Source organism: Nymphaea colorata, chromosome 9 (genome assembly GCF_008831285.2).
Source record: "Nymphaea colorata isolate Beijing-Zhang1983 chromosome 9, ASM883128v2, whole genome shotgun sequence".
Classification (NCBI taxonomy): Eukaryota; Viridiplantae; Streptophyta; class Magnoliopsida; order Nymphaeales; family Nymphaeaceae; genus Nymphaea; species Nymphaea colorata.
The window spans coordinates 14,169,924-14,195,675 of NC_045146.1; the positions used below are offsets into that span (position 1 = coordinate 14,169,924).

The 25,752-nt window shown below is 37.6% G+C and overlaps 3 protein-coding genes across 3 annotated transcripts; all 3 read left to right on the forward strand.

Annotated features, from left to right (window-relative positions):
- The first annotated feature begins 1,409 nt into the window (after positions 1–1,409).
- Positions 1,410–2,138, forward strand: LOC116260953 (uncharacterized). The gene has a single exon (XM_031639499.2). It carries the CDS (start codon positions 1,503–1,505, stop codon positions 1,923–1,925), a length of 423 nt encoding a protein of 140 aa, XP_031495359.1. The 5' UTR covers positions 1,410–1,502; the 3' UTR covers positions 1,926–2,138.
- Positions 2,139–6,185: 4,047 nt separating this feature from the next.
- On the forward strand, positions 6,186–12,836 carry LOC116261486 (uncharacterized). The gene is made up of 7 exons (XM_031640265.2): positions 6,186–6,395; positions 7,162–7,229; positions 8,538–8,646; positions 9,358–9,440; positions 10,529–10,687; positions 11,825–11,923; positions 12,516–12,836. The coding sequence occupies exons 1-7, from the start codon at positions 6,323–6,325 to the stop codon at positions 12,705–12,707; spliced, it is 783 nt and encodes a 260-aa protein (XP_031496125.1). The 5' UTR covers positions 6,186–6,322; the 3' UTR covers positions 12,708–12,836.
- Positions 12,837–15,211: 2,375 nt separating this feature from the next.
- On the forward strand, positions 15,212–25,294 carry LOC116260412 (probable E3 ubiquitin-protein ligase LUL3). Its single transcript, XM_031638740.2, has 4 exons — positions 15,212–15,395; positions 15,524–16,205; positions 24,317–24,788; positions 24,898–25,294. Exons 2-4 carry the CDS (start codon positions 15,637–15,639, stop codon positions 24,994–24,996), a joined length of 1,140 nt encoding a protein of 379 aa, XP_031494600.1. The 5' UTR covers positions 15,212–15,395; positions 15,524–15,636; the 3' UTR covers positions 24,997–25,294.
- The last annotated feature ends 458 nt before the right edge of the window (positions 25,295–25,752 follow it).

Below are 25,752 nucleotides of genomic sequence, written 5' to 3' on the forward strand. Positions count from 1 at the left end.
AATGATTAATCAATGGCTTCCGACACAGAATCGTTGAATGTGATATGGTGTGAGAAATAAATTCCCGTTCCGGAAGATGACAGATTTCTTCTTTGGATGGGATCGAAGCCTGGGCCTTCAATGTCGGTGCAGTTTATTGTCTTCGTGTAGCCGGAGGCGGTCTATTTTGTTCGAGTTCAACAACCATTTAGACAATCGACAAATTTCAGATGCGCTATATATAGCGCCGTTGCAACTCTTGTTTGGTTATGTCAATTTCCTATGCAAATCTAAGAACATGATCTCCGAATCAATTCGATATTGACTGCCAACCTCTCAGTGATCTTCATTTCGTTATGTTTAAAGTGAAATAGTTCATGATCTCGGAGCCGTCTCATGATCAGCGAAAGCGTCATTTCCAAATGTATTTTCTTCTTGTCCATGGAAATGATTATTTAGAGAATGGGGAATGCTCTCTGAACTAGTGTTCGTCAAATGAGGACAGGTAAACAATCTGAGGTGCTCACTACTTGGCCAGTTCACGTTATTTTTGTTGCTACTCATCAAATTACCGTTGAGCCAGTCTTGAATTATGCTAATAGAGATGTCTTCTAGGCACTACAGTCTCTCCAACCGTCCTGCTATGTGGACAGAGCTCGTGTTGGTAAAGTGAAATGTCTCCATTACCCAGTAGTGATGCCCCTAAACTAGCACTACATTTCTAAGACCATGATAAAAACTTCATTTAAGAAATTAAAAGGATATGACTATTGGCAACTACCTTTCTTTTTGCCTGTTTGATATTTCAAAGACGACAGGATTTTGATAACAGCTGCCATCTGTTGCAAGGGGAAATGAAATAAACGGACGGTTCTTGGAAATAAAAAAGGAGAAGGCACTAAGGAACCCAAATTCCCTTTCGTTTCAAATAATTCATAAGCAGTACAGTTTCAATCTCGAGTGCAATAACCTGCCATCTTGAAGGGAAGATTCAGGAAAGGTAAATTTTCATTAAAAATGAAAAATGAAAATGAATTTTGCCACCGACAGTGTTTTAGGTTAAGATGAATATTTTCTTGCAGGGAACTTTCTACGTAAAAAAAGATGAGCATTTTCACTCCAACCATTGTAAAAATCTTGAGATAACTCCAGAAGAAAGTAGAAGCGAAACAAGCCTCCTAAAGAGGTTCCACCCTCTCTTCTCATGCTTTCCTTTTTACCTCCAGAAGGTCTAAACCATCAAAACGATCTCTCTTTCAGTGGGGACGCAAGACCTAATTCCGTAACCGAAAAAGGACACTAACATCACTATCACAAACTTGCAGAGTCTTTTTGAGATGGAAAATACAAGCGGATCAGATGAAAGATCTTCATTCTTTTCACTTTTACCGCGTTTCCTTTATTTTCTCCTGCACTCCAAGATCATAAAAGAAAAGTAGGCCGCACAAGTCAAAAGCTTATGAGTGATACAAAGCCATAGCAGTTTCCCCTGTCTAGGCTAGTCGAGAGAGGTTTGCTCCGCAATGAAGCAACTGGATTTCTCTTCCATGGCCTGCTTCTGCGTTCCCCATAGCAGCAGAAGCTCCACCTTCACCACACGATTCACCAATCACACAGACAGGGCCATAGATGTGCAGATAAGGGTGGGATCGCTACTGAAGAAGTCCTACACTGTTCAACCTGGCAATTCAAAGAAGCTAGGAAGCAAGCAGATATACAAGACCTATGACGTGCCCAAGAGCAGAGCCACAGTCGCCATGAATTTCCATCGCAGTATCTTCCAGCCATACGTTTGGATTCATGACAGTGGGGATTTCTCAAGGATGGTGAAGCAGCAGTACGTAAGCCTTGAAGATTTGAGGGACCATTCTGAGATCAAGGTCCTGAGAAACCATGTGAAGGGATGCATTCAAGTTTACAAGAAACCCAGAATGGAGTTCTGCTAGAAATGCTACCGATGGAAAGTATCTTGGTCTATGAGACATGCAACGAAGCACCCTTCGGACAGGTAGCATTCTCTCCCTGGATGAATGTGCTTGTGATCATTAACCAGTTAATGCCGAGTGGAAATTATATGTAACAGCTCGGTTTCTAGATTTTATCTTCATCTTGCTGTTTTTCTGTGTGTGATCAGAACATTTATCTGCATTTTCTTGTCCTGTTTTGGCTTGCTGTTCGTGCATAGAGGATAATGATATGTTCGAGTTCGTTTGAGATTCCCAAAGAGAAGTTGGCGTTAAATTGGAGAAAAGAAACCGAGGAAAAAAAAAAGGACCGAACAAGTCTGATCTGTGGTGTTTTCTCTGCATGCTAAGAGCAAGGAAACACTCGTATCCCTCTAAATCTAAAAGAACAAGGAACCAATTCTAAGAATTTTTGTTGTACTTGTTATTTGTCATGGCAACACTAAGACTTTCTGAATTTAATTGAACTAAGCTTCAAGTTCCACAAAGCCATTTTAAGGTGTGCAAAGCATTGGGAGCCAAGACTTCACTCCCATTCATTTACCCTCAGAGTCCATGACTCTTTCAGCCAAAATATGCACCAAGCTGTGCAAGAGATGACAGGGTTGACGCTCGTGAGAATCGAACTGGTAACTGGCTGAAATGCTTCGTCAAGCTCCGTTAGGCTGTTGTATAATTAAGGGGGCGTTTGATGTTAGTAACACCATGTGAATTTTCCATGAATCTGCTCAAAATTAGAATAGATTTGCGAAATATAAGAACAAGAGTTATATGAATCTATCATAATTTTGAGACAGATTGATGGAATAATAACACATTATTCTTAATACCAAATGGTAGAGCAAGCCATTCCATTTGATTGCTTACTCCTTGAACAGTATGCAATGTAGGAAATTACAGGGGACAAATTACAGACCCTTACCTAGAAATGGAAGCATAGTCTAATTCATGAAGCACGAAATCTCCATACTTCTCGCCAATTAGGTTGAGTTCCAACATATCAAAGGATTAAGCACATAGTGTTCAAGCATGATTCTTTCTTGTGGTGAACCAGGTTGAACCCAAGCTACTCAAGTTCATGACGCCAAGATCTCTAACAATATGAATGCACTATCCTAAAGATTTAAGCAGCAGCACTTAAGGCCAAAACAGTACATTATTACTCACAACCGAGGATTATTAACATCTATACAGTGTGATTTACAACGACTAATTCAAAACAGAACCTGTTTGCGTTTCGCCTGCTTGATTGTTTTCCTCACGCAGAATATATAGCCTCCAGAGTGAAGTTATTGGCAACTCATCTTCTTCCATGCACATTTAGACATGATAAAGCATTGCCACTCTCTGGCTTGAGGAGCCATGTCCCTCATGTCTCTCACCATTAATGGCGTGCCTCGAGATCGATGAGCCAACCTTTCCAACCTCTTCAATGAAGTGGGTCTTCAAGATCTGTCAACTGGATGGTAGTGCATGTTCTTGTACAGTTGCAAATATAACACTAAAGTTGATTCAGTGGGTCGTGTTACCCTATGGTAAAAGCATGCAGTCTGTGTTTCAGGTGGGGTCCGGGCATCATAAGTGAACAAAGGCTAACTATTATGAGCCATCATATGCCGGCCAGGCAGGTCGTCCCTTGCGGCAATAACACGCTGGGAGCCACCGCATTTCTGATTTCTTTGTATGAATTCAGTGGGTTGTCCTGTGAGTTACAGTAGTCCCAAAACTCAAGGCATCAAATGCGCTACTGCCGGTCGAAGAACAGAGGTCCTCTAAACATGTTTCCAAATCTCTAAAAAGTGATGTTGAAGTGGGTTCACATACGGTTCGTCTTCTGCGTCCAATCCAAAGCAATGAATAAAAAAATCTGTAGACAAGGAGAGATGCTCTGCCCTTCCAAGGTCGCCCAGCTATTTGTTATGCATATATGTTATGATTCTTTTTTGGTTTCGTAACAAAGAAACCATCGTGATACTGCCAAAAGTAGCTTCAACCGCTTGTTATGGGACTAAATTTAATACCTTTCAAGTTGAAGGAGATCAAGAGTAGCTTAACTATCACATGGGTAATAGCATAGTTGGTTAGACTGATGGGTTGGTGAATCATTGTGGGTACTACTCTTTTAAACTGTAAACGGCGATAATATGACACAGAGTTGTCTTCTAAACTGTAAACGGCGATAATATGACACAGAGTTGTCAAGTGTACCATAAGTTCTCTAAATCCTAAAGCAGTCTTGGATCCTAGGAGTAGAGAGAAGAAGCGTTGGATGGCTTGCGCTCACCCGAAAAAAGAAAAAGGAGTAGGGTAACATCAGGAGGCCGATAGTGATTTTTGAAAAGGATTATGTATAAATTTTTCCTTTGTATAGCTCTATAACTGGTTTGGTACCGGTGATGACTCTTCATATAAATTTGGTGGAGTGGATAGAAAAAACACCAAGATTCTTCCCACCACTAGAAAAATATCCCAATCAATTGGGCCTTTCTGGGCCTTCCAACTATGTGCTGGCTGGTTAAGGGTGAGTCTGAAAGCATGAAAAAAAGTTCCACTGCAACTTTTTTTTTTCCTTTGGTAAATGACTTACAAGGCCACTTTATTATTTTTCTTCTAATAATCCTTTGAATTCATAATGGCCAAGTGGGTCCAATTTCACTCATTTATAAGCTTTATTTTTTGTTTCGCCAATAAAATGACAACCAAATTAAGAATTTTTTTTACTTTTTTTTGGCCTTCAATTATTTTACTCATTGTACATACAAGAAAATTTTTCTCAAAAACTCTTTTGACTCTAAAAACGTCCTCTTAGGATGACATATCTAATAATGTATGCTCGTGTACAATAAACTCATTCATATTCAGTAAAACAAATACAATAAATAAAGAAGTTGTTACTAAAGGTCATCTTTTGGCTATAATTTCAAAAAATGATTTCATGTTTTGCTTTTCCTAGCAATTGTTTAACAAGAGCCTGTGTTTTCCATTGAAATGTATGAAATGATTTTTTTTTGCTTTTAAAACGGTGTCTAAGACGTGTTTGGATGATGGTTGAATCTAGATTTGTGAAAAAAACCTAATTTTGACGTAACACCATGTTTAGGTAGAGCAAGCTGACCCTATAAGTAATTCTCCTAAATCGTATTTAACCTTGTAATCCACATACACAAACAGGATATTAAAAATTGATTAAAAAAACTAAGTTGTCATAAGACCTGATTTTCACAAAACATCATTTTCTAAGCTGCCATCTGAACACAACTTTATTAACTTACACTTTTTTTTTCAGTTTTTTAACATTTATCTAGATCTGTCAAATCTGGACAAAGATAATGTTCACTTTATCCAGAAAGAAACGGTACCAATGGTTTCTTGCTACGCTTTCTCCATAAAAACAAGGGAGTCAGAATGAATTCAATTTTTGTAACTTGAAAAATAAAAATGCCGAGTATATTCCAGCTTTCTACCTGCATTTATTCCTACAAACTGGCCAACTGACAAAATTAAGCACGTCAAGAAACAGGTTGGAAAAAAGTGAAAAGTCCACGCGAACATTGTTATAAATTTATAAAAACAATTTTTCTTTCTGATTTTCTAGTCAATTACGTATGGTAGCAATAAAGGTAGAAAGAAATACGTTAAATCAATTATTTCTTGAGACTGGTCCGGCCCCATTTTTATTTTAAACATTTCTTAACAAATATTTAAATTTGTGTTAGGTGTTAAAAAACATATAAATCAATATATGGAAAAACATGTAGTCCGACAGACAAGGTGAACTATAACCGTGGCTATTGAACACATCAATTCTTGCGTAGACACAAAGTGTTGGAGATGGAAATATCATATTGTGTAAAAAAATGACTAGATACGTTAGAAACAAGTATATATATATATATATATATATATATATATATATATATATATATAATGAGTAACTAAACTATACCAACTAATCTATATGAAATTTGTGTGTCAAAAAATCTTACATTAACAGACACGGACATGTTTTTAAAAAAACAATGAATACCAGTTTACTGAACTGATTTTACAGATTTTTTTTTTTTAAAATATTTGATTGACATGTTTCCATGCGGAATTGACCCACATATTATGCATTGCAGCGATGGGTTCTTCCGGTTCGGGTCAGAAATTTTGAATCCGGAACCTCGTCATTCAATTGCCTGGAACCAATAGGATTCTGAAACGTCAGCCGATCACGGCCTGAGGAAATAAGGACACGAAACCGGAGCGTGGTAAACTGGTGGACCTATCCGTCACGCCTTCCCTTTTGTTGACTGCCGCTTCGGATCCCGCGAGATTTTCATTGGCGCGAAGTCTCGACAAAATCGTTTTACGGACGAGAGGAAGCAGGGAAAAGCATGGCGAGATCCAGGAGTTCGACGAGAGGCGAAAGTTTTAGGGCGAATCATCATTGCTCCGATGTCCCCAAGGGTTCGTTTCCTTTTATTTCTGTCCTTTCTGACGAGTTTCATTCGCTTTCATGTTCATTCTAGTAATGATTACATTGCACCTGTCTTGTGTCATTTCGAGTAAAAACGTCTCTAGGACATTTGGTATAAATTGTTGTGGCACTTGGATGGATTTTATGATGATTGTAGTCATTGGGATATGCTTGAATCGATTGAGCGTGGGTGGTTGTCCTTTCTTGAACTGGGTTTTGATTAGAAGGGGATTTGGGGATTATTTTAACCAACATTGCGTATTTAGCTTGTTTGGCCTAATTTGCTCCTGTACACTCCCTTATCTGTAGTAATTATATATGCTAGTGTATGGGGTGTGGAGTTTGTGGGGTTTCCTCGTCTGTTTGCCTTGGAATATATTGGGATTAGAATGCAATGATCATTTCATTAGCGCTAATGACTCTCACTGAATGGACAAGATTTTTTGTGGCTATATGTTGCTTGAGCTAATGTGATTCCTCCTACTGTATCTTTCTGACTTATTTTATCCAACGGTGTTTTGCTGCATCTTTTTTTTGGCATTTTTTAAAATCTTTCCTAGTATGTCAATTCACATGCTGATCTCGACGTGCAACAACTATTGATACCAGATCAGTTATGCTATGAACTATTTCTGCAGGAGGTTCTGGTTTGAGTTGACCATTGCAATATATCATTTGCATTTCCTGTTTTGCTCGAGCAGATTTGTCTTTTGGAACTCACAGTTATCTAATGTCATTTCATGTAAATTATAATAGATATCAACAGCTCGCGCGGACTTCTCATTGAAAAGAAGATCGAATTTCTTGAAAGCTTTGCTGCCAAGGTAAGAATTTAGAATAAAAATCTGGTGGTTTAATGATTTTGTCTTCCCTTAATGTTTTCAGATAAGGAGCTTGGTTGTCCTTTAAAGTTTTATTATTTACTGCCTCAGTTTTCGAATTACATTATTTTTTCTCGTGATAAATGGAATGGAAGCTTCTTCTGATAATGCTTCTCTTGTTTGCAGCTAAGACTAATGCAATTGGTGATTCTTTTATTGCTGCATGAAATATTGTTGAGATTGCTTTGGGTTCCTATTAGAATACTTGAAGCTGCAGTCATTTATCATATTTTCTAACAAAGTTGGTTTCAAGTACAATCATGAACCATGCAGGGAACGTGGATTTTGCAAAGAGAAATAGAGGAAGACAATAGAAACGGCAGAACATGGAATGAAAGTGCACAAAGCTATATACTTAGTTATGCAATAAACCTATATTTGCAGTCTGAAGAGTTTGTTACCAAAAATGAGAATCAAATACACAGTGAGCTTATTACAAGTACCTAAAAATGCCAGCTGATTTTGCTTAATGAAATCTATACAAACAAATGAAAAAAAAAAAATAAAGCAGATGAACTTTTACATCTCCTAAATGGATGACAACACACCAAAAGAAGCTCTCACACACAGGGGTACTCCGAGCCTTAAAAGGGTTGCCTTACAAGGTTTTGAGGAATGGGCTCTTTGATAGCCCAAGGGCCCTGAGAAAGGGTTCCATTCCACTCTCTTGTCCTTCTTCAGCTTACATCCAAAAGAATGAGTTGCCTTCTATTGAATTTAGAGTTCTTTTAAGGAAACCCTTATTTCCTTCCTGGAATTTGAAATCCAGTCTCAATTGGCTCTTCAAAACCAACTTTAACAAGGACTCTTCATATAGCAAGTGTTGTATCCATTCCATCAGTATAAAATCCCATTTCACATAGGATTTTACTTTGAGATTCAACACGAAAAAGGATTTGTCAGATTTCCCTTTCCGCAAAAAGACACTTCCTGTCTTGTGGTTCCAAAAAAGGTTCTAAAAAAATTCAATAGATAACCTAACAATTGACTATATGCAAATGTAGTTAATTCCACTTTCTTGAATATCTCTTATAAGCTATAACCTGATTATTTTTTATAGAAATGATATGGGAAAAAATTGTTATCTTTATGCTTTTCAGATGCTGTTGCGTTCAGAAGGAATCCCTTAAGGAGTTATTTGTACTTCCACGTTATTGTGCTTTATATGGTGTCTTAACCTTGGTGCATGATTCAACAACCTGTGCTAGACATTTCTGTTTGATCATTTTCTCATTATGAAAAATCTTGCAGATTAGCAACCGTCGATTTTCGAAATGGTTGAATGACCATTTGTTAATGGAGCTTGTTCCTCCATTGAATGCGGAAGAAATTAGAGGACTGTTTGCTCCACCTCCATGGGGTAATGAATGTTGTTGAATTTGTTTTCAGCCAGTCCTCATCTAAGTTTATGTTCCATGTCATGTCCTGGAGTAGAGCCAACTAATTTCCAGGGGTGATACTGCACAGGTGTACATAGATAGGCACATGATGTAATTTTTGCCACCTTTAGGGGTTTTCTGGACCACGTGCTACACCAACATTAGTAGCTCCATAACTTGTGTCTGTGATACATGTTACGGAGGGGCCACATGCAACATTAGGATGGTGGGTCATCCATAGTACTTGTTCCGTAATTTTCTTTCTGGCACAAATAAACTCTTTTTTAAAGAAAATTGAGTAGTAGTTATACTTGTAACACTCAAATTGAGTTCAAAAATAATCTTTCTAGTGCCCAGCTTCTTGAGCTACATTCTGGAACTGAATCTCTTGACTACTTAATTATCTTCTTTTCATGACAATGTAGCTGTATTGGATCTTTCTAAGTGTCTATATGAGTATCATCATTTACCTTAAACTGTTTTATATTTTGTCAGTGTTCAAGTTGTTTAGGCAATGATGGGTGTTGTTGGATGTGGAAGTTATTTTTTAATGCTTTTAGCATGCATCATTTTAGCTTTGAGGTTTACCTTTATTTTGTTCTGATGTGTCATTGCCTATTTTTTAGCTGTTCCATTTATTCCCTGTATCTTTCATTTTGTATAAACAATATGTACTTATTTTGTGTTAACAGGTGAAAGCACACCATTATCACCATTTTGTTTGACAAATGTTGGAGAATGGGATCGATTCCGAAACATTGACATGGATGAAGAGGTTTGTGCCATCTGTATACAAATTCACAATTCAAACTGTGTCAAAGCTGTATCATAATTTTCCATTTCGTTAGAGAGTCATTTTTGGATGTAGATCTCCACTGGAAATAAAAAGAAAGATAATTGTTGGACTGGACTTTCAACCGTAGTTGTTTTTCTTTTCAATATCTTGCATGTCGTTACCAATCATAAACTACATAAATACAGTTGAAAACGATCTATTTTACTTGGTTTCATAGAAAAATGAATAAAGTGTGAAATTTTAATTCATAATGTCTATGAAAGGACCCAAAAGAACTTTTTGAATAAAGAAGTAAGACCTTGAAGTTGATCCCTTGTAGTTGGAATAAGTCTTGTTGATGATAATGATGTTCCAATGGAGGTTACTTTGTAATATTGCTGCTTGAATACTTGAAATACAAAAGTATGCAGCGTTTGTTCTTCAAGAAGAAGCTATCTGTTTCCTCTGTAACTTAAGGTACATCATAAGATTTTATGTCACAAAGTCATCTTCATCTACATCTAATAACTTGTGTATTAATTAAATGCTAACACTATCACTAGTATACATCAAACTAGAGAAATCACCGTCCGATAATCTTGTCTGGTGTTAATCTCTATTGACAGATTATCATAAAAAAAAATACAAAAAACCTTCTTTACATGAAGGAAGAGCAAATAATTGCAAAAGCTGATATTTAGATGGATATTTTTGAGTCTTTGACTATGTTAAAGGGAAACTTTTAAAATTACAGTAAGTCAGAAATATTGATTCATGGAGTTATTCTTAGAGAATCAAATGGTAACATACTGAAGATTTGTGGCTTCAGTAGCATAAAGACTTGGAATGTCTGTAGTTCTTCTACATGCATCTGGTTGTCTTCTTCATTTGGCAGTCATAAAGTGTCTCCTTGCTTATCTGAATAACATTTTAGTTTTAATACTAGAAAGAAGCATTTTCTGACCTAATAGATTGGACATGTTCTTGTGATGATCAAATCATACTTTGATTACTGTTTATTTTGAGGCATTGTGTTTCTAGGATTTCATTCTCAAAAGTGCTTCATCTAACTTCCTGTGATGCTTTAGGCAAGAGCAATAGCTGCCCTTGATATTCCAGTGGTACAAAGAAAAGATAACTTTGTATCCGGCAAGATGGATACTTTAAGGGCTTGGCACAGAGTTGATCATCGTTCAAGGGTGGCACTGCGACAGAACTTCCACTTGAAACTTGTTGAAGCCTATGAGGTATAACCTGGTTGAAAAATTTCTGGTGAACAAAGTACACTATATATTCCTTTTGACCTTTTAGTGCTTTGGTATTTCCATATTCTCAAGAAGAAAAAGCATTAGTTTTATGGACTAATTGTGGTATTGGTTATTTTAGACAATGACGATTATCTTCCTTTTTCAAATGCTCAAATTGAGACTTCAGTGGGATTAACAATAAATGGCATATTTATCTTTCTTTTTTTTGCTTTAATGTGAATTATTCTCCTATTATCTAATCTGATTTTATCATTCTTTGTAAGTTCATATTCATCATATTCTTGGAAATTGATGGCTTCCAGTTTCTTATTATGATAAGGTGGTTTCATGTTTAGTGATTGACACATAGTAGAAACATCCTTATGTAAAAGTTCCAGTGAAGGAAAAAGAGCCAAGTGTTATTATTATTTGTCATCAACATATTCAGAGTGCAGCAGGACTGTAAGAAACAAAACACAAATTAGATATTGCAGAACATAACAACAAAGATTTAAAGATATTGGGGGAAACATTTAGACTGATAATGACAGATAAGAAATAATGGAGATTATTTTCGTTTAGTGGATGCGCAGGATCAATTTTGCTGCTCCACTTTGTTGTATATCTAATCTTGGCACAAATGATTGTTATCAGAATGGTATGATGATATCAAACAGTCTTTTACTTTGTCGCATAATAAACTGAAATATGTGACATTATATACTTACCGAAATATGTGACATTATATACTTACCGAAATATGTGACATTATATACTTACCGAAATATGTGACATTATATACTTACCGAAATATGTGACATTATATACTTCCTGTTTAGAATTATCGACTTTGTATTTTACAGGAGCTTGTTCTTTAAATTGCAATGTATCCCTAAGTCACACAATATAGTGAATCTGCTACTTTATGGTTGAGTCATTAGATGATAGATGTTTAGTTAATGTTAGCTGTAGTACCTACAACTACAAGTTACTGAAACTTTTTACTTCTCAAATATGCCACTCTAGTCAGCCTGTCTACTCATTGAAGCTATGTCTTAATTTACAATTTTTTAAACCTGAGTTTTAATAATAGCATTATGTGCAGTATATTGATTAGATAAGTCTTATGTACTGCAGGAACTAATACATGCTTTTGTTAAGGAGAGCAACAATGGGGTTCTTGAGCTACATGTTCAAGATCCTTTTCATCGTCTGCTACTTCATGGTGTTTGTGAGGTTCTCTGGAGTTCTTCCAATTTCTTGTTCATTAGAGTAAATTTGATCAACTATAACAATTGAAGGTTTTAATTTTCATGTGTATTTGGATAGAGATACGTATACAATATACGTGGCTTTAGTTAATATTTTTCTTTCAATGCACTGAAGTTGAATTGAATATTATTCTTGGAATTATGGTCTCGTTAAGTACATTTCATGTTCTTTGTTTCCATTATTAGAATGTTCTCCACAAAAGTCAACTGATGGGAAGTACATATAAGTGCTTTTAAATGGAAAATATAGTTTTTAAAAATCTGAGTGGCAACCTTGAAATTTCTTCACCTTATTCTAGATTGAGAAGTTAATTTTATGTTGCTGGTATTGAGGGAATTAGGGAAACATTTTACCTTCACACACCTGTTTCTTTGGTTAGATATTTTTTTGCTACCAGAACTTGTTAAACAGGAATAGGAGCTTGACAATAGGCATGTTCTTTTTTTTCTTTTTTTTTCTTTTTGGGGCGGGCGGCATTGAGACACCTGATATCTGCGAGCCGACTTGAATTTCAAATATATTTTGATGTCTTTAACTTTCTTTTTTTTTTTGGCAGTTCTACAATGTTGTAGGCGTAACTGTAACCAGATCAGAAGATACAGATAATCCAAAAGCGATTTCAAAGATTATGCAGATTAAGAAGAAATCAGGCTGTCAGGACTTCCCTCCCATAAAGCTTGTTCAGTTTCTGAGGATGGCTAGGGGAGAATTCAACGGGGAAGCTTCTCCACTTGCGCGAAGCTTGTGACCTTAAAAACTCGGATATGAATAACCGTATAGTGTAAAAACTTGCAGTAATGTATCAGAAGGGTCCTCATGTCTGGGCCTATAAAGGATTGTATCCTCTGTACATTAATCTAATCATAATTTCAACGAAGCGATCTCTGTATAGATAAAGGGTGGCATGGATTGGCCTAATTATATCCTTCTATGATCGATTAGATGGGTACTAGATGTGGCATGGTAAGTTTATATTTATTCCTCAACCTGTGTGCGCGAATGCATTTAGTGGTACCATTGATCGCATTCTTTTTTGGTGGGTGTGGATTCAGTTTTGACTCGTGTACAACCTTATCTTCAGGTGCTGACCAGGTGTTACGTTACAGTTGCACCTTGTGTATGTGCCATATACTGCCAGGACCTCAAACGTCATGGTTGGTGTGCCATTACCGGTACAGTGAGAGGTACTAGAGCTGTAATATGTGGTTCCTGGTGCATGTTGCCTGCATGCCCAGATGACTTCATGCCAATCCCCCCTTTTTAGCTGGGACTTCCACTTGCGTCTTGTGTAACTTGTACTATTGGCAGTGTTCAATCAAATAGATAGACCTTTCTCTTCGTCTCAGGTCGATAGATCTTTTCAATTGGAATATCTCTTATATGGATAATACACATTCCAGTTGACCGAGCCTAATTCAATTGTTTTGTTCCATTATCGAATCTAAGGCTTAAGAAAATGCTTGTTATTATTCTGATTTTGATGTCAGCTTGTTCTGGTATTGCCAATTGCTTTCATGGCATATGTGATGTGACTAAACTGCCAGGATGGTATGGGAATGCTCGAAGGCAGGATTGCATTCTTGAGGGAAAATAAGTTTCTGAAAGATGACAATTTAGCATGGAGGATAACTGCAGCTGCAGGGTTTTCGTGATGCAGCTGAGTTGTTGGAACCATCTGATGAAACGAGTCTTTCTGCTTATAGGACAAATTGGTCTCCGCCTCCCGTGGCGATGGAAATTAATGGAGTGGTTTTATTTTGCTGGCATTCCTGCCCTCAACTGCCTATCGGCTATTGTTAATGCTTTTCATGGCTCTAAGATGCGGGGAGACTTTCCCTTGCGTGCAAGGACATTCCATTGGTTTTCTTGTGAAAGGTGCATGCCTTGGGCGTCAAATTCTCAAGTCGAGCTTTGAACTCATTCAATAAATCTAGATGGTCATCTGTTCATGGCGCTTTGCGGCCGTTGTGACCACCAAAGTTTTACAATAACAGCAATTTTGTCTCCGGTTGAAATCAAAGGCTGACCCCATTAACAATCGATAGTCACCTACAAAACTCAAGTCAAGACGAACATGAGCAAAAGCACCTGTCTGGGCTAATCTATGTGCTGATTCAGGGGGAAAAGGGAAAAAAAAAAGAAAGGAGAAGAAAGGAAGGGGTGGCGTCAAACAACCAGGTTTGATTTATTTTGTTTCAGCCATATGTACAATATTTTTGACGACAGACGCCACTGATCGCAGGTAGGACCCATAAAGGAAACATGCATCCCACCCATTAATTTTGACGCGTTCATAGCCATGTAGTACCTAACTTGATCTCCATTCAAGAGAGAAATCCCATTTCTCGAGGCTCTTTTCCGGTAATGGCTAGTCCCTCTAATTTTATCCACATTTAACAAAGAAATCCGGTTTGCTGTGGCTTCTGCCAGATCTTTGGTCTCTTTAGCGTCAACCTTCTGCTCTGTCTTCCCGGGAGGGAGATGTAGATCCACTGTTGAAAGAGTCTACTTTCTGCCTGTTTCTCTCTAGAAACCAATGGGAAGTTTGGTACCAAATGTCGTTTTTCAACTAACCAATTGAAATGTTTTGGTAGCAGTTACTCACCTTACCTGATTGGGTCTGGTTGTTGAATCCACTGACCATATCTAACGAGGAAGCCAATTATGCTCTATCGTCTTTACTTGATATCGTGTATTTAGTATATGATATGAGCAATCAGGTACTGAAAAGATTCCCGGGTGCATGAAAGAGCTCTTTTATAGTTATCATTATGCTTTCCAACTTGGAAAAGTAATGACCCATTAACTTTCTCATATCGACTGTAGGATTAAATAGACAATAAAATTTACATATGGTCTTTTTGTTTTGTGAATTTGTAGGAAGAATTTTTTTTTCACTAATAACACGTATTCTTCCATGCGGAGCAGGAGGGGCTGGCCCTAAAAAAAAAAAGTTGCATATAAATTTTAAAAGATTTCATATATTTTATATAAAAATTTTGAAAAAAATTATAGTTTGGTTCTTTGAAATTATAATTCGGTCATTCTCATGAAAAATTTAAATTTGTGACTCTGCGCCAACCGTTCAATTGCTCTCGTTTGAAACTGAACGTGTCTGTTTAACCGCAAAGAAAAAGGCCAACAAAATTCAAGATGCAACGGAGCAGGTTGGATTAAGTTCTAATATAGGTTTTATTAAATTTTGATCCCGAGCCTGGCCCGGCCCATTCTTAAATGCGACCGCCTGGCCCTGGCCTTAGATTTTCGGGCTCGTCGGACAGGGTCGCCGCCTGCTTCTCACATACTTCTTCCATTCCTGCGCGAACCAATTGAGTATGATCCACTTTCTGTGTCTCTATCTTTCTGCGCATTTTTTTCTTCCCACTCGAGTCGGTCTCCAATGACTTTTTGAAGCAAGGTTGGGGGTGGAAGGAAGGTACAATCTTGGATTCTTTTGATCATCCCTCACCCCATCTGGGGACCTCACTTTCTCCTTCTGCGTGTACGCAGTTCCTTATAATCTCCCAATGACGCCCCTCTGAATTTTTCCATCATTTCCTGCAGCCCCATGTGCCTCTTCTTTGGGTACCGTCTTCTTCGTTCGTTGATTCTGAGAGTCTGATAGAAGAAAAACCTACTACGCCTCATTAGTGGTAGTTCCTTTTCTTGGGGTACCGATGGGTTCTTCCTCTAGCACTCGGAGGAGGAACGATCAGGTCCCCCCTCCTCGTCCCTTTCCTCCACCAATCACGACGTCTTCTTCTTCAATACTTCTTTTGCCACCACCACCGCCACCTCCCCCGCCCCCGCCGCCGCCGCCACCACCACCACCACCATCATCTAGTCACGATGCGAATTATCCGGCTCCACCACTGCCCCCACCGCCCTTACCTTCTTACGTTTGTGCTGCCAATACACCGTATGCTCCACCCTACGCGCCCAATTACCCGAACTACTCTCACTATTCACGCTTTTCGGGTGGTTATTCTCTTCCATATGCGGCGTCCGGGCAATCGGGCCACCCTTACTATATGAACCCGCGAGGCGTGTGCCCGTACCCTCAGCCCGTCCCTTCTTACCCTGGTCCGCCACTACGACCGCCACCTCCCTATGTGGATCACAACAAGGCGACAACCATCAGGAATGATGTTAATTTGAGGAAGGACACGATCCGGCTAGAAGTGGATGAGCAGAACCCCGATCATCATTTGGTCACCTTCACCTTTGACTCCACCGTCGACGGAAGGTAATTTCTGTTCTTTCCTTTGGTTCTTCAACCGTTTCTCCTGGTTTGCTGCTCTTCTGTTCTTCAGCTGGTTAGAAGAATCTGTTTTATGGGTAAATGTGCACTTTGCATTTGATTTGGACGTGGGTGTTTGGCTTTACCTGCCTCTCGGCATGTTCTTAACAGCCTCGTTTGAGATTTTGTTTAAATTTCATGACTTAATGGTGCGAATTTAGGTAATATTATGTTTGTCTTGGAAATTTATCAGATTCATTCTTCTCCAAATTTTATTCGTTTCTGTGCTCCGACTTCACTTTTCTGTGCAGTTAAGCCTATAAGTTTTGCTGCTTCGTTGAGAAGTGGCTGCAATGCTGTTCCTTATTGTGAACTGTTAACCGTGGTAAGTTTGCAAATATTGCGTGTGCTTCTTGTCTATCTGTTGTAAGCAGTAACTGTTGTGTAATTTTTTTCACAATGAGGGAAGAATCAGATCTTATTTAGTTTAAAGTCCTTGCCTTTAAGGTTGATTCTTGGCTATTGCCTGAAACAGAATTACTGGTGGCTAAGTTTTATTTATTTATTTATGGCTTAAGTTGGTCAAGCGCAAATGACATAGGAAAGGCATCCTATTTTCCATACTAGGTCCTTGCTTGCACTCTTGGATCCTTGATATGTTTTGCTTCAGATTTTCTATCCTACTAAATTTTGGTATGATCCTTTTTCGGTTTTTCCTTTTTGGCATTGCAAATTCAAATCCCATCTGTCCAAAAGGACCGTACATTCACATAAAAAGAAATAAAAGAAGAGGTTATTCACATTTCTGTTTTCCAGGAATGGAAGGAGGTGCCTTTTGCCTTCTACCTGAAATAACTGAACTACTAGAAAACTAGGTAACTAAAGAGGACAGCAATTGATTTTTAGGCTGGAACTGCTTGTTAACAACTGAAATAGATTGTGTGCCAAACAAGAATTTTTTAATAGAACCAGTTTGAAGAAAGATATGTATTATTTTCATCATTTTAGTGTCAATTTTGAACTATACAGAAATATTTTCCTTAGTAAATTCTAATGTATAGTGTAGTATGAATTCATGACGAGAAGTCAAGACCTACAAAGTATAAAAGTATAAACTAACTTTGGTATTATTAGCTTATGTTAGCTTTCATGCTCCCATTGTTGTGGTGACTGGTAATATAGGTGATATAATTGAAGTACATTGATCTATAAATAAACTTGGTGGTATCAATTTTATGCTACTTAACTGGTCATGTGGTGTTCCCCGTTGTGCTCTTTGCTACTTCATTCAGTCTGGTCCTTTGTTTCTTGCATTTGCATTCAAAAGATTATAACAATTGGATAGGCTGGAAGCCTTCAAAATAGGCCACTCCTTCCTTCTTGGGAATGAGGATGATGTTGGTGGCATGCTACAGTTGGCAATAGAAATTGGTAAATAGGCACCGGGCCACCGGCCTTCATTTTTATTGGGATGGTCTCGGGTCCAGTCTTTTTTTAAACTATGATAAAAAGTGAAGTATGAAAGAATTCCAGATTAATTACTTCCAAGGTTCAACCAAGAGGAAAAAGTGGTGCTTCCTCTTTGGCTCATTTAACACAATCTGCTTGCTGGACAAAATGGATTGGTGCATCATACAGGTGTTTGATTATCTGTACCAGTTATCTAGAAAGTTGTCGGAGTTTAAAAAATAATTAGTTGTAATATAAACAACTGCCTTGTTATCTTTTAAAAATGAACTGACATTTTTGATGTCTTCTTTTGTTTTCAGTAGTAGGTAAACTGAAGTTCTTTCTTACATAAACCACATCTTCTTCACAGATAAGTTTGATATAAGAATGCAGTGTCTTTGGCAGCTATATTTCTTGTGATACTTAAAATGCTTAAGAAGTCCTTGTAGGGGAGATAGGAGCCAATTTTCTTGAGTTTAGAGGCATGGTTCTCATTTCTCATCCTTTTTTGAAGAGTTCCTTTAGTTTATTATCAAGGATATTTTTGTCTCGGATCTCTTAATGTGAAGTTTAAGTATTTATTGGGCGACCTTGATGAAGACAGTACATGCCACCTTTTCGTCTTACCTTCTTCTTCCTCTTTTTTCTATATGTTTGAACTCTTCACTTCTTTGCCCACACATCTTGTGCCAGCAGGTAGATGTACATTAGGGGGTTATTTGATGCCCTGGTAAATTCATGCAGGGCATGCAAAAGCAATGGGAGAAAAATTGGATCCCAGGTCAAGGTTCCTACCTTTCTCCTCTCTTTTTAACATACAAAGGTGTAAATCAAGGTGAAGTTGACCTTACTGAATCTACACCTGGTGACTCATCCAGGGCTAAGTCATATGGGTGCCAATCTGGGCATGGCAGTTCAGGTTTGGACACAATAATTTTAAAAAATTGTGGGTAGAGGGGCATGGCAGGTGGGTAATATATATATGCCAGATGTTACTAGATGGCTAAAAGTTAAAAATCTATCTAAGAAGCAGTTGTCATAGGTACACTAGTGATGGTTTATAGCACAACAGTTTATGTTTACTTTTAGTGGCATGTTTATGTATATATATATATGTGTGTGTGTGCATCATCCTTGAACCAAAAAAATGAAGGAAAAAAATTCATATATAATGCATCAAAGAACATAGTATCTAGGTTTAATAATTGATACATCATACATATACTTCCATTAAATTAAAGTTAAAAATAATGACAAAATCAAGTAAAAGGTTGGCACATTTCCCTTAAAAATTTTGGTTGGAACTGAGCTTGACCTACATTTGATCCGAAAAGTTCCCTCATGGTTTGCCACACGTGTTTGACAACTGCATTGCTGACACGAGTATGAGAACCTTTCTTGCATATCCACATTACATAGATCTTCATATAGGGTGTAAAGAGCAGCATAAAAAGGACAGACCATAGATGTCTGACATTTTTTTCCTTTTTTTTTAACATATAAAAGTGTGTAATGAGGTGAAGTCCACCTTAGCGAGCTTCACTCCTGTTTGATAAGGACCAGCACAGCACAGAGGATTTCTCTGCAGAAAAGAGATTATCTGGCCCATCAAACATGCCCATAATGATGAGTTGGACAGGTTCTAAACATGATAGAAGCAGAGCCACCATGTTTCAAATGTGATGACATTGGCATAGAGGAAGAATCCTCTCAATTTGATGTTGGGCAGACTTGAGTTAGGCTTTTGTATTATAGTGGTGGATGATTTTAGAACATTTAAAATAAAATTTCAGCCTTTCCAAACCAAGTATCTTGCTTAGTAGTAAAAAAATGCGCCAAGGCCAGGAGCCCACCTTTTCGATTAGGATGGACCATCTAGGCACCTAAGGAAAACAATATTTAAAATTTTTTCCTATTTTCTTCTTTTTCTACTTTTACCTTTTTCAACTTTTTTCTTTCTGTTTCCGCCCTTTTCTTATTGTTTACTTTTTATCGTTCTTTTCCCTCTTTTCCTTTGTCTTTTTTCTTTTCTTATGCTCTTTTTGGCCTGCTTAGTTCTTTTTGCCTTTCTGCGGCTAAGTGCTTTTGACTACTAAGGTATCTTGATGTTTTGAATTCCTTTTTCATTTTTGACCACCACCTTATATTGGATATTTGTATGCGGTGCTTCATATGTCAGAGTGTTTTTGCTGTTGAGATATGTGGTCTAGTGGTGATTACTGGAAGAAAAAAAATCAGAATAATTATAGCTAGCAAATTGACTGTAGATGTGATGTGAAGTGTTTCATTGAATTGGATATAATGAAGTGAAGGATGTTTGTTGCTGGAGAAAAAAGCTGGTTGCTTTCACTTTTCATGATTCTTGTTTCTAATGATGACCCCATCATGGGGCTCGTAATGTGAAATATGTTTGGGGAGACATCTGGTGAATCCTGTACGTGAGGAATGAATAGTCACCCAAGGCAGGTTCAGGAAAATGGTGCTATGGTGACCACTAATGAAGTGAAACCTAGTGCGGATTCTCAAGGAAGCCCAATCATGGCTTCAAAATAATGAATGTTCATTCTTACAGGAAGATGAAGAATTATTTTGAACATTACACGTCTCCAGAGAGATGAAACTCAGTGTGCACAATTTGGGATACAATATACAGAAGAAGAAATCTGATTTTTTCTTTAATCCATGATCTGAAGTGTGCTTTTCTTCTTCGTGTAGTATGTCACAAGTGCAGGTATCAGTGCAGATCTATATAAGAAGCTGTTTAGACAATATAAAAGAAATATATACATTTGAGCTAGACCATAAAAGTATAACTGCCATTGGACATTTGCAATTGTATCCATGTTGCACCCATGCTGTGCATACATCTCAATTCTCAAGGCACTTGGCTTTGATGCAACAGTCTATCTGCGGCACCATTGTGTCAAAGTCGTGTACCTTAATATGCAAAAAAAAGAAAAAGGAGGTGATGACTAAAATTTATGAAGTGTTATATAATCTGTTGAGCAGATAATGAAAGTCCAAACAAGGATGAAGTTAGTATCTCTAGTGTCTATGTCACATGGACATGGGTACTGGTGTGGACACAGGTACCCAGCAATTTCAACGAGTGTGGGTATAGGACACAGCTGTGCATACACACACACACACATATATATAACAAAAATAAAGACATAAAACAATCAGGAACAAAAACAAATAAATACAAAAAGATGAAATACAGATAAGCATGGAAGAGTCCCTTTCAAGCCCTACTCATGTGTAATGTTACAAAAACAAATGCTAAAAGCTGGACAGTTTTTAACATGGTCAAAGTTGACCAAATCCAGAAATGACAGACAAGGCCTCTGGTGCCAGACTGCCAGTCGATGCCATGTCCAAAGCCACACCCGTGTCTATGCCCCTGTCCAGGTGTGTTGACATGGGTACCTCCACTTAGACAAGGTGCATGTGTTACTTAGCTTACCATGCTGAATTGATGAATTTCTTGAATTGGATATGTCAAATGGAGCAAGATAATTGGTTTTTGCTTTTTATGTGCTTCAGAGAAGAAAAAAAAGTCAAAAAAGGATACTTGACCTGAAGCTGGTTTGCACTACCCTGGTGCAGGGGTGCAAAATGATCAGAACATCCCTTGTCGCTAAAATGGGAGCCCCCCTACAAGGACAAAAAAAGGGAGTGAAAAAAATAAAATATTAAAAATTTTAAAATAGACATTTTTTAAACATCCAAAAAACCCTTGATTCCCCCTTCTTTTTTCCGGGCATATTGGTTGTGTGCACTGCCCTGGGAGTATGAAGCCATCAAACTCAATCTTCTTGGAAGAGCAGTTCAATTTACACTTTTTTACTCATAAGAGTAGAAGAGAAGAAAAACGATGTAGTTATTCATTGTATAAATAGAGGGGACTAATGCAGGAAGACTTCAGCTGATTAGATGGAGAGTCTAGGGGGATCTTCAAAAGAGGATTGAGGTTGTTGTGCAGAAATGGTAGCTAAAACAACAGACTAAAATTCTCAAACTAGAAGACCTACCATACGAGAATGATGTTGGGTCGTAATATAAAATTGTCCTTAAGAACGAGGAATTTCAACACAACAAGCTAAGGTAATCTAGTTGAAGGCGCCACAATGGAAGACTAAGTTGCTTTGGCAGTTACAGTGACCGAAGGAGCTGAGGGATTCAAGTTGAGAACTCAAGGAAGAATCTGAAGACACACTTTCACATATGGAAATGGACCACAAGCTCTATCTGAGAAATGAATTCTAGATTTAAGGGTGTTAAAACATATGGTAGGCAAGATACTTAACCTCCTTTAGTACATGGTGGAATTTCAAGCTCCTTAGTGGATGAGGGGGAGGTAAAGTCTTTAGGCACTTGCATTTGCACATAACTAGGGATTATTTGTTCTTGCCAACACCATCTGAACTGAGATGTGACCTTGTTAAGCAACATCTCCTACACAATCTGAACATTGTCATTTTTGCTGTCCCATATCCGATTCTGGCTGATTTCCTTTGTACTTAGATGTACAAGGTCTGAATAGTTTGCATGTATTTCAGATAATGTTTTATTTATACATAAACTTCTGAAGATGTCTCAAAATTTCTGATATAGGACTATCATCAGGTTCTTTCGCACACATGAGGTGCTTTTAATCCTCCCCCTTTAATGCACGTGCCATTGCAACTTGGAACCCAGTTTTAGTGTTTAAGTTGGCTCTAATGTGAACTGAAACAACTTGGTCCAAAATTGACTTGGGTGCCTAGAATGATGGATCCTAACCCACCTCGCAGGTGTCACGCAATGCTCCACTTTGTTCTTGATAGACATGAAATTGGATTTTATCCATACGTGATAGTGGCATCCAAATGATATTGTTGGATGAAATTTTCTAACCTTTTCATTTTCTTCAAGAGTCAAAATTTATAACTCTATAGTTATAGAATGAAATGCACTTCATGACCAGGAATTGACAAAATATAATATTTTATATAGAAGATGCACTAGTGGGACCCCCTTATGTTATCTGGGATTTATACCATTGTTAACTATTTGAAATTTTGAAGATTCTTTTGCATGATTTCTGTATTTTCCCCAAAATCGTCATTCATATGTTTTTAGTGATTTAAAACTTTTGTTGTTATAAATAAATGAGCAAGGAAAAACATGTCCTTGCAATGTCAAAGGGGGATTGCAGTAAATTAAATTGCCTGATTAGTAGATGAGGTGCTGAAGAAGTTCAATTGGCAAGCTGTAATTTGGGGAGACCCAATCCTGGGTTTATGTATATGTGCAACTCTGGTGAATCTTGGGTACTCAAAGTGATCATGGAGTAGTATCACCTGTGGGTCAATGGATTGCAGGAGATTTGTGGATTCATCGAGTGCATGAGGCTAAGATTTCGTTTAATTTTGCTTCGTTAACTACTTTTGAAGGTTCTTTTGGGCTCATGTGTTATGTCATTTGCCATCTTAGTTTCCACAAAATTTGTCTTTCTATTTTATGTGATGGTAGGCCTTCGAGTCTCCATGGCTTGTTGACCTTTTTCTTCCTCCATAACCAACAGTTAGTCATGTACTATTGATACCGGAAACGGAAAGCGAAATTAAGTTGCAGTTGTACCATTATTATTTTCCTTGGTTACATTAGTAAACACTTGATGTTCTGTTTAAAATATTCCTTGGTATGAGATGCAATATGCTTTGACTTTGGAAACCAATTGACTGTAGCTTTCTTTTGGCTGTGATTTCTTTTGTATCTTGTGCTACTTAACTTTGATATGATACTCAAAGTTGTTAAGAAAGTTTGGTCTAACTTTTTTTTTTCTCTTCTGAACTTTTTAAATCGCTCTGTCCCTCATTTCTGAGTATCACATCAGTGTTAAGTAGCCCAAGGTGCAGTATAGTTTCTTTCTTGTCCACCAATGATGCCCTACTGCTGGATTGGTTGGATGTCTTACACTAGTCAATATTCGCTGTCCTCATCTTGATGGTTTAGTGCTTTAGTCTAGGATATCCATCATAAAAGGAGCTCATTTTGTTGCTGTCGTCTTACTGTAAGCTGTTCATGTTTCCCTGCCTTCTAAGTTTGATGCCATCATCATTGTAATAATTCATTTTGGTTGCCGTAAGCCAATATGCATTTGTAAGCACTTGTTGCTCCAAAATAGGAAATGCAAGATATGCGCAGAAAAAATGATCTATCACGGCAAGCACTTTTCCAAAATGTGTCCACCAAGTCCTTCCGTTTTCGAATTACCAACTGTTATTACATCCTCACCCTAGGGTGAGTAAAATGGGACTACGGGGTTATTATGTGTGTTACATTGGAAACCCTGATCAAGGACCAACAGTGCTGCAGCCTAAGCTTTCCCATGGCCTTATCCTCATAAGGCATGGTGGTAGTTTGGACTTCATCATCCACAAAAATTATGAAAATTGAGCCCCTCTCCTATCTTATTTACTCTGTACTTTTTGCCTTTTACATCAACCTCAAAAAAATTTATGCCATATCATTTATTTTTTTCTGCTTTTTTCCTTTTTTAGTATTTTTTTTCAGTAAACAGTATGCTTTATGGTTCCAAAGAGAAAAGAAAAGGAAACCTATACCTCTGTTGACTGCTCCACAAGATCTTAATTATGCTTGGTTTTATACTTGAAATCCAGTTTCACTATCTTCTACATGGCAAAGGAAGGAGAAGAGTGTACCTTCGATTCTCAAGAGCCAGAGGTTTATAAGCCTGTTAAGGTCCCTTTCCAGAAGGGCGTTGGTCAGAAATTTTGCCAGGCATCAGGGACTGGCATCGATCTTGGTTTTTTTGCGCTAGATGATCTCAACAAACCATCACCTGATGAAGTCTATCCTCTTGTTATATCAGCAGAGGCGTGCTCCCTGCCCTCTGGTACTAAGCCACACGCTCAGATCACTCTGTCAGTCATTGAGAAGAAGGAAAGTGAGCAATTCCTGGTTAAGGTCATCAAGCAAATACTATGGATAGATGGCGTCCGTTATGAATTGCAGGAGATTTATGGCATAGGCTCATCAAGTACATCAGAGTTTGATGACGACGCAGGAAAAGAGTGTGTAATTTGCATGTCCGAGCGAAGGAATACCGCAGTAATGCCTTGCCGACACATGGTAAGAACTAGTTTGCAGATGCATAAGTTTTCTGGTATGCCTGAGTTTTCATGCATATGAACATCTGTACTGAATATTTTTTTCTTCTTTACTATCCTGTTTCCTGCAGTGCATGTGCAGTGAATGTGCAGAAATATTGAGGCATCAATCAAATCGGTGTCCTATATGTCGTAATCCTGTTGAACAACTCATGGAGATAAAAGTGTAAGGTCGTTCGTTGATTGAACATGGTGAATATTGCATGTGTTTGTTCTGTCTGTTACTATTCTTTTATAGGTCTGATGTCTCTGAGTTGTAAATAATATATCAGATTTATTGAAATTTGCCAAAGAGCAGCACTGGTGCTGTTTCAAGTAGAATACCAGATAATGGTGGGCAGCTTTTGATGATTCGGTTTCTTTGTTTACCAGCAAACTTAATCAAAACGAGAATCCATATTGTTTTATTATATTCAATAAACGTGAAATAATTAGGAAAGGAAAGTTTATATGCTTGATTTACGAATATTCTGATTCTGTTGCATCTTTTGATTGAGTTCTTCTGTTTAAAGAGCGTATGAAATTTTATCCTGACCTTGTTTGCTTTAGAACCCTCCCTCTCTCGTACACACGTGTGCAACAGTAAAAGTATCTTGTGAGCGTACTTTTCACAAACATAATCATGTGAATGAATTTTCTAAATTTGAAAACCTATAAAGAGAAATTAATCATGTAAATTTATGCATAGGTCTTATTACGGAATTCCGGAGTCAATGATTTGAAATTTTTAAAACCACGTTTTGAGGTTTTGCTTATCGTTTGTTGGAAAAGATGGTGCTCTGGTTTTCAAGCAAAAATTGTAAAAAGTACTTGCGATGAAATTATTGAATATATATATATATATATATATATATATATATATATAGAGAGAGAGAGAGAGAGAGAGACGTTTAACATCTGAGACGGGTTGACTGTGTCCCTTTGCT